The 9,170-nt window shown below is 36.3% G+C and overlaps 2 protein-coding genes across 3 annotated transcripts; one reads left to right on the top strand and one right to left on the bottom strand.

Moving 5' to 3' along the window:
- The first annotated feature begins 1,117 nt into the window (after positions 1 to 1,117).
- Positions 1,118 to 2,473, top strand: LOC105129037 (transcription factor MYB44-like). The gene has a single exon (XM_011030945.1). It carries the CDS (start codon positions 1,237 to 1,239, stop codon positions 2,170 to 2,172), a length of 936 nt encoding a protein of 311 aa, XP_011029247.1. The 5' UTR covers positions 1,118 to 1,236; the 3' UTR covers positions 2,173 to 2,473.
- A 2,010-nt stretch (positions 2,474 to 4,483) lies between these two features.
- On the bottom strand, positions 4,484 to 9,170 carry LOC105129024 (chromatin modification-related protein EAF3-like). 2 transcript variants are annotated; one of them, XM_011030923.1, is made up of 10 exons: positions 8,854 to 9,170; positions 8,705 to 8,758; positions 8,584 to 8,597; positions 7,875 to 8,020; positions 7,036 to 7,076; positions 6,757 to 6,861; positions 6,304 to 6,383; positions 5,878 to 6,047; positions 5,455 to 5,539; positions 4,484 to 4,972 (listed from the first exon to the last, which is right to left on the bottom strand). In XM_011030923.1, the coding sequence occupies exons 1-10, from the start codon at positions 9,043 to 9,045 to the stop codon at positions 4,882 to 4,884; spliced, it is 978 nt and encodes a 325-aa protein (XP_011029225.1). In that variant the 5' UTR covers positions 9,046 to 9,170; the 3' UTR covers positions 4,484 to 4,881. The 2 variants fall into 2 exon arrangements, with proteins under 2 accessions (XP_011029225.1, XP_011029234.1); XM_011030932.1 differs by lacking the exon at positions 8,705 to 8,758.

The following is a 9,170-nucleotide window of genomic DNA, read 5'->3' as shown; positions in this document are numbered from 1 at the left end:
AAAATATTTTACACCACGTTACTAATTATACAATAACTAAACTTGTTTAACTCCTTGATTTATTAATTTAACTCTTAATTAGGATTATATAATTGAAAATATATATATATATATATATATATATATATTAATAATACTTTTTGGTTTTTATAGGTTAATTCTTTCTGCCCATAACTAAGATCTTGGACTGTGGATATAATCGATCGCTCTAATTCTATTTCTGATACAGTTTCTTTATCTTAATTGATACATTTGATTAATCTATCACTCTAATTCTACCTGTTATTTTGGTTTTTTATACCGCGAAATTATTCCTAGATATTATTTATTAATAAATAGTTATTTTTAAAAGTCAAATCACGAGAAAATACCAGTCAATAATGCTAATCAACTAGCACACTCTTGTGAATAAATTAAAATTGCCAGAGATATGATTCAAATAAAAAATGCCCTCACACTCCAAAAGCCCCCTTATCACCTGACTCCCCACCGAGAGCTCTACCTAATAACTGCATTTTTTTATGACTCCCAAAATAACAGCAGGGTCAACTCTTGATGGAGTCTTGTAATTATCTATAATTTCTTTTTTATTATTTCAAACTCTACAATTCCTATCTAATATGATTAATTAATTTAATTTGGTTATAACACCGCAGTCCCAACAAATAACAATATAATCTTAAAAATAAAAGAATCTCAAAATTTGAATTTCAGTGAGGCATTTTTAGTTTTTTTCCTCTATTGGCGAGTGAACTTGACGAGCTGTGCAATGCCCATCGCAGATAGTCAGTTACTTCTATCTCGAGTGGAAGGGAGGAGTGATTGAAACACTGTTCGGTGCTGCGGCATTGGTCGTGTTTTTTTAAATAATATATTTTATCTATTTATTTTTCTCTTTTTGGATTTTTTAGATAGTATTTGTTATTGTTTACTTTTCAAATAGCTTTTAAAAAGTTAGATAAACGAACAGATGACGCGTGTTAGTTTGACAGCTGTTTACTAGTAACTGCCTTGCCAGGAAGAATCCTCACTCTTTTAACGGCCATAACCGGTCATTGTAACCGGCTTAACCAGTCATCCCTAACCCTTCCATGTATATATATATACCCCCGTTTCCACTCCTTCCACTGTTCTTTCATATAAACCACGGCGAGGCTCTGCCTCCACCACTTGAAAAGAAATTCCTCCTCTTAATTTATATTCAATTTAGGGTTTAATTTATCTCTAAATCAATCCATGGCTTCTACGAGAAAAGATGTGGATCGGATTAAAGGTCCATGGAGCCCCGAAGAAGACGAGGCGTTACAGAGATTAGTCCAAACCTATGGACCAAGGAACTGGTCTCTGATAAGCAAATCAATCCCTGGTCGATCTGGGAAATCATGCAGGTTGCGATGGTGCAACCAGCTATCCCCTGAGGTCGAGCACAGACCATTTAGTGCTGAAGAAGATGACACAATCATCAGGGCCCATGCTCGTATCGGCAACAAATGGGCCACCATCGCCCGCCTTCTCAATGGGCGCACCGATAACGCTATCAAGAACCACTGGAACTCAACCCTCAAGAGAAAATGTTCCTCCATGTTTGATGACTTAAACGACGACGCACAACAACAGCCTCTTAAAAGATCCGCAAGTCTCGGGGCGGGTTCGGGTCTACACTTGAACCCGAGTAGCCCATCCGGATCCGATTTGAGCGATTCAAGTATACCCGGCGTGAATTCATCTCCCGTTTTCAGGCCGCCAGCCAAGACCGCCTCTCTTGTCCCACCTAGTTTGTCGATTGACGTGTCCTCTCCGACCGTCGATCCACCGACTTCATTATCTCTGTCTCTGCCTGGATCCATTACTTGTCAGACTCCGGGTTCTGGCTCAAGTTCTGGATCCCATGTTGTTAACCCGACACCTATGGTGCAAACAGCTGCTGCACCCCCACAAGCTGCAGTGGCTGTGCAGCAACAGGAGCAAGTTTCATTTCTGCAACAGAAGAATCCTGGGTCTCGACTTGAGAACCAGTTTTTCAGCGCTGAGTTTTTAGCAGTCATGCAAGAGATGATAAGGAAGGAAGTGAGGAACTATATGTCTGGGATTGAGCAAAATGGGCTCTGTTTGGGAACAGAGGCTATAAGGAACGCTGTGGTTAAACGAATTGGTATTAGCAGAATCGAGTAGCCAAGCAGAAGAGAAGTAGATTGTTAGTGACGGCCATGATCATGATCATCTGGGCACGATGATGAAGCAGCTGAGTTGAGTCGGAGAGAGAATGAGAGGAGGGCAAAAAGGAGAAAAAACTGTTTTTTTTTTTTTTTTTAATTTGTTTTCTTTAAAGTTGCTTTAATCGTTGCTTTATACAGAAGTAATAATTTTGGTAGTGTACAGAGCAGTTTTCTTCGGCAGGGAAGAAGAGGATCTCGAAGGAACAAAATTTCTTTTGAATATAAATTGAAAAAAAAAAAAACAATCTTTCCTTTTATTTTTAATAATCTTTAATTTAAATTCAAGAAAACTGGAATTAAATGACCTGCACTGAAGTAAAGTGACGCACAGAAAGGACACAACCGTTTTTGTTTGTATACAGAAAGAAAAACCAAAAGATGATTTTGTTTTTCCTTTGGAAATGGAGAAAAAACTCAGACCGAATGATTTTGTTTGATTGTTGGCTTGCTTGATGAGGATGATTAGGGGGTTGTACCTGGTAATTTTAAGGATAAATTCGGAATGGTAATAAATCTTTTTATATTTCGAAAAAAATAAACTAGATAGATAGATATAAACTTGAGACGGGGATTGGAACCGAAAATTAAAACTAATTATCTTAATTGAATTTCTGGATTTATAAAAAAACTTGAATAATAATTGTAACCGTTCTCCCGATCCATCAAACAAGATTTTCAAAAAATAAATATGAATAAATTACACTTTTTGGAATTTTGTGTTGGACTTTTAGGTGGCGTCTTTCGGGTCGTTTTAACCAGGTTGGAAGGATTGAGTTTGTTGCTTGTGGTTGATGACTCCACTTAATTAACGGTAAGAAAAAAACATTTGAAGATTCGGTGGATGCATTGATTGGATGGGTACTAGGGGAAGCTGGTGCTTAATTTGAGGATGTTTCCGATTACTGTTCATTCATTATTGTTGCCACTAAAGCATCCAGGGAAACAGCTCCACAGATACTCTACTAAAATATCTTCAACCTTGAGAAGTCTCACGCAATCAATTATCCTTCCTTTTTGAAACGGTTTGCTCTCTCTTCCTTTTTTCTGCTTTATTTTTTCTAGTTGGGCTGGAGCCAGTCGAGTGAATTTGGTTATTGAGTAATTTGATTGGGTCTTAATTAACTCGACTGGGTCTATTATATTTTACAATGTTAATATTTTTTTATTTAACTTGAAATACATCTAGGTTAGGTCCAGATGGATGAGTTTTATGAGTTGACCTGCTATAAACAACCAACCAGGCTTAACATCTACGTTTTTATCTTTATTTTTAAGGTGAAGATTGATGTTGCACAGTTCATATCTAGACATTGTCAACAAGCAACAGTCGCAGCAAAACAAAAGAAAATAATGATGAAATGCAATAAAAAATGACCCAATCCATTTGATTTTTCTAATACTAATGCTTCGAAAAAAAAAAAAAAAAATAAAAATTTAAGGTTGAGAAATCATCCAATACTAATAGTTTCATTCATGTATAAGTAAATCCTTACTTGAAGTTAATGGCAATGCATTTACTAATGGCTTTCTCAGTCTTTACAGCTCTGTTTCTCTCTCTCTTCTGCTTGTTGCAAATTCGTTTTTCATCTTCTGCAAACCATAGATACTCTTCAATAATACCCATCCCTGTCAAATGAGAAATCAAACGATGTGGGTTCTAGTTTTCTGTAGGGGACAATGCTTTCAGCTTCCAACAATAGTTTGCATGGAAAATAGAGATCGACCAGTTAATGCCAAAGGCTCTCAAAGTTTTCCCTGTTGAAAACTGGAACGGTTTTTTCTCTGCTTGCTTTGATCATGCGGGGCAAAATTCAACTTCCCTCTCTCGAGTGCAGCTCCAACTGTACTAAACAGTGGCATCCGGCAATCTTGTTCTTCAAACTCCGGAGAAGCTACCCTCTGGAGAAGCTTCAAATCAACAAAAATTGTCTTATCCCGTCCAGAAGTCAAAGCAACTACTCTCCTTGGCGTGCTGATTCATGGCCAGGCCCCATCATAACCCCAAGTTTTTAAACAAGATACCCTTCTGCTGGTACCGGTTTCTAAAGATTTGGACACGTTGAACTAGTTATGTGAATTCGAGTACACATTTCATAAAAAATAGTGCTTGTCGAGAAATTCTAGAGTATTCAGAGAGCGAATACCAACACAGAAAATAGAAGAATAGTTTGGGCTACAGGAGAATATTCTTATCACTGCTGTTAGACAAATTGAGTATTACACGAGTCTCATTGTCTTGAAATTTAACGAGGAAGATAAAAATCTGGGCATTGATTTAAACACAACTCTCTTAGATTTGTCAAAAGCCTCTCAACGAGATGCAGTTCCTTCACACACTAAAGTCGACTAAAGAAAAACAATTTGTAAATAACAATCTCAATTCCAAACCTAACTCTCTCTTGCTAGGTAGTGAAAGAGATTCTAATAAAGTTGGGCACAGCCTCCTGCGTGCCTTGCAAAACAAGATAGCTAAAGATAGGTGACAGATACCATCTAGATAATCAATTTAGTTTACGTAACAACTGGATTCTCACAAAAGGGTTCGCAAGTGAATGACATGCACTTGAATGTCAGAAGTTTTTAACAAAGAAAGGGGATAGATTAAAATGGTTTAGTTGTATTTGATGGTGTATTATGTACAAATTGACATCCTTATGCCCCCAACCTAGTGACCTTGTTTGATGGTGTTTGCTTCAGAATCTTCTGGGACATGATATCTAGAGAGGAAAAAAGCACTCTGATTCTTCTGTAGAAACCTGCATGAAAATAGACAGTATATCAGTATGACGGAATTCCTAAATTAAAAAAGAAAAACATGAAACTGAAGCATCATAGACACTGATTATCTGAAATAATTTTCCAGAAACATACACAAAGCAAGCTACGTCACTTGAATTCTGTTTGTTCCAATGAAGTTCAACAGTTGGAATTACACACAACAGTAAACTAAGTTAATTCTTCCGAGACTATTAGATGGGCTTAATTTCTGTGATAATATATATCTCTAATTGCCTCAAAAAGATGACATGAGCTCGGAATTCATGGTTGTCGGTGAGTATTGCAGATGAAAAATATGTACTGCAGACATCATGGTGCAGCTAGTCCAAGTTAGACTTCTGATCCAACTATCTTTTGCTCTTGATCAATCAGTATCTCGGGAAACTCAAACCCAAATAAAGGTGGTAAATACAGAACACAAGTCCAGCCATAAGGATTTATTAATGATTGGAGTTCCTACCTCAGAAAGTCAACAAATTTTTGGTGCAACTCTGTCAGTGTCTCCTCTTCAATGTTTGCATGAACCAATAACTCAGGCAACTTAACTGAAAATGCAACAAGGATAATATTAGCACAATAAGTTGAGATAGATAGCTAGTGTATTTCAGCATCTGTATTTCCAATAAATATCAGTACCACCATGCTATACTTCTCGAGGCCTGTGTACAGACAAATATATCAAGTACTAGTATGAACAGCAAGAAGCATCCTGTGAAAACGAGTGTTGGATAGAATTGGATGCTACATCTATTGCCAGAAGACAAGTTTCTAGCTCAATGATTTAAAAAAATGTGGACAAAGGAAACCAAACACAGTTTTCAAAGCTATTTTTGATAAAAAGAAAACATGATTTATTTTTTCCCACAGCAAAAAGTAAACATACCAAAGAGGCGTAATAGATGCTCAGCACCATATACCATTGAGGGAGAAACATCATCTCTAATTGCATAAGTATACTGTTGCCGCTCACTTTTATACAGAAGCATTGCTGGTAAGGCCTTGTCAAAGTAACAGCGCAAACCTTTCATAATTTCAGCAGTTGATTCAGGCATCCTACACCCATCAAATCATAAAACCTAAGAGCACTGAAAATACAGTTCAAGAATACTAGAACAGATGGGTACTTGCTTTATTGACAATAAAAAATCTAAACACTCTCCCCTCTCCTCTGGTCAGCAGAGAATAAAAAAGTTTCCAAATATATATTGCAATAATTGTTTCGATTAACTTGGGCTAAATCTTATAACTTAAGAGTAGCAGTCCCCAAGGGATAATAAAAAGCTGACAACAGAGCAGGTTCTCTACTTACATGACATCTTTTTTTGACCTGTACTCACAATACTTCTTACATATGTCTTGGACATTTGGGGTACGAGGAAGTTTCACAAGCTGAAAGAAAAGAGATAAAAAAAAAGTACATTAAATCAGTTATTAAAGCTAACTCTTCAGCTAAACAAACAGATATAATGCCAAGCTAATCATTAGAATGATAACACAATTATTTCAGCACTGTAGTAATCAAATCTTACTTGTCTATGCTGTCAAACAAGTTGAAATTTAAAACAGCCAGTCAGTAGTGCTGCTTAATTAGTTACAATTGAACAGAGAAATAAGTAAAACAGGCATGGAAAAGATGATGAAAGAAAAAGGAGAAAGAATTGGCGGCAAGGGAAACACAAAGAAATGTAACAGTGGTGTACACAAGTAATTTTAGAAAATATTTAAATCTGAGAAACCAGCTGTGAACAGTGACAATAATTACCTTGCTCTGATGAGTGATAAATTCACAATCATCAACAAGTTGTTTCTTTAGTGTTGGTGGAATTTGGAGATTCACCAGCTTTTCCAAGGGTACAAGATCTTTTTCCTAACAGTCAAAACAACAGGCTAAGCAAAAAGATGCCAAATGATCAATGGAAAACCTTTTAATTTTTTATTTTTTTTTAAATCTTAGCTGATTCAATTTTTTACGATAAGGAATATGCTTAGATTGACATAGGTAAACCAAAAGTGCACAAAGCTTCAATAAACCGGAGAGTACCTTATTATGATTGTCATTTTTCCGCTTCCTTCCCCTTGAAACTGCATATATGTCCCCAGAACAGCTTTAAGAAATAGCCAGTCCAAAGGATTACCAAAAAGAATCTTGCAATCAACAATTTTTTTTTTTTTTTTTTTTTTCCGCATGTAAGATTAAAGTAAACTTAGTGGAGGTTCTCCTGAATAACAAAGGTTCCATCTGTAATGGTAAATTAAGGCAACTTTTCCCTTCTTTGCTGGCCCAAAGAAAACCAATGATCTATTTTGGAAACAAACCATGGATTAGAATCCAAATTTAATGGATTTAATAACAAAGCATGTCATGCTATTAAATTTGCATCAAGATTAAGTGGCTGTTTGAATTGCTTTGAAAGACTTATTTTGACCTCAACCATCAAGTTTCCTCTTAATAAGACTGAAGTTGCATGTATCTCTAACTTATGATCTTACAACGATTACAGCAAACCAAATTCTGGAACAGTGAAATGCATGATGCTGAGGATAGGAGATAAGGGACACAATCTCCAATTTTAAAACTAGACAGAAAATAGAAACTAGAACAATCAACATCTGTGCACTTTATCCAATAACACAAGACAATAGGAAGCAATCCAATCACTATTCAATTTATCCCAAATATTTTCTGATTCTATAAAGTATTACGGATCATATTCTTCATTCCACAATAAGTAAAAGTGCATGTTCTACAACAACCAATACAATAACTTTAAAATGAAATGGAAATGTAAACTGCTTGCATCATCATGTAATCATACTTAGCATATCAAAGTTTCAACATGCACTATACAATAGTAAATTTAGTGTAAGAATCATACTAACCACCAGAATTTTTCAGTTTCATTTGTGGTGCCTGTACTGCCTTTGTTTTCATCTCCATTTCCAATCGTTCTTTGAGGGCTTTCTGCTTCTGAACATTCTCTTCAGTGTGCTTCAGCAAACGATCCGTTCCAACCCATTCATCCCAACTGTTCACAAACAGAAGTTCAAGACATGACAAAAGGGCAGAGTTTTTTTACAAGCAGAGTAAACAATCAACGAATGAGAAAAGCTTTAGCATAGCATTCCCCCCTCAAAAAAAATAATCGACTCCAACTCCATCCACCCTCTCAGCACCAGCCAACAAACATTCCAAAACTTTCAAGCAAAATACATATTTTATGTAGAAATTAAACTGGATATTAAAATCCAAAGAGCTAAATGTGCTCCAAATACAATCCTTTAGAACATGGTTGTTTCAAGATCATAAAAACATAAAAGAAGGCCAGAATGAAGGGATAAAGCTTTGAGAAGAAACACCCTCTCCCCCCAATTCAGTAACTTCCTTCAGCTCTCAAGTAGAAGGAAAAGAACAATACTAGAGGAGGTTAAGCAGGGAGAAAGTAATGCATCAGAAAAGAAACTCGAACGAAGCTTTCGAAGAACTAAAAGTAGCAAATTGAGCAGATTCATAGTCCCAACAAACAACAACCTGCCTAACTCCCTCAAAACATAAATCCCAAGTTTCAGTACCATAGAAGATGCTACTCACGTTTTGTTCCACCCCTGCAAAACACATGACATTACGCAATTAAAATACTTCAAAGGACAAGGAAAGGCAAGTGGGTGCATAAATAAACATAAAATTAGACAACTTGGCAGTTGATCCTTACTGTGTAATGAACAAAAAAACCCCATTTGTTTTCTTCATATAAAGCTCTTATCACCTATTTACATGGAATTATTCAAATTACGTTCAATTTTAATAAAATCAAGAAAAAAAGAACACAAAGATTCAACCTTCTCTGAATATTACAATTACCTTGGCTTCATAGTATTGTCCAGAGTGAAAAGCGAGGACCTTCTCATCATTTACAAATACAGATGGAGGGTGCGAAGACTGACATTCGTCGTCGGTTTCGGTTCTCATGTCTGAGTCTGTCTCGGTGTTTGACTCATCTGACACGGTCGCTGAGTCATCATCGTTGTTTAATCCAGTGTCTGAGCTTCCCATTTGCTTTGCAAGCTATGGTAATGGAGGTTTTTTTTAGAGAGAGGGTAAAGACGACGAAGAAGTTTGGGAAATGGAATGATACGTGGGCTCGTTGAAATTACGCTAAAACCCAAAGTTAGTCCGAG

The sequence above is a fragment of the Populus euphratica genome, unplaced genomic scaffold (genome assembly GCF_000495115.2).
Source record: "Populus euphratica unplaced genomic scaffold, PopEup_1.0 scaffold2.1, whole genome shotgun sequence".
Lineage (NCBI taxonomy): Eukaryota > Viridiplantae > Streptophyta > Magnoliopsida > Malpighiales > Salicaceae > Populus > Populus euphratica.
This window is presented reverse-complemented; position numbering and strand designations above follow the sequence as displayed.

Excerpts from the sequence above, each read along its gene's own strand:
- LOC105129037 (XM_011030945.1), top strand. The coding sequence starts at position 1,237 with ATGGCTTCTACGAGAAAAGATGTGGATCGGATTAAAGGTCCATGGAGC.
- LOC105129024 (XM_011030923.1), bottom strand. The coding sequence starts at position 9,045 with ATGGGAAGCTCAGACACTGGATTAAACAACGATGATGACTCAGCGACC. Across the intron at positions 6,048-6,303 it reads AGGTCAAAAAAAGATGTCAT|GATGCCTGAATCAACTGCTG; the intron begins GTAAGTAGAGAA and ends TGATGGGTGTAG. Across the intron at positions 5,540-5,877 it reads GCATCTATTACGCCTCTTTG|TTAAGTTGCCTGAGTTATTG; the intron begins GTATGTTTACTT and ends TTGCATTTTCAG.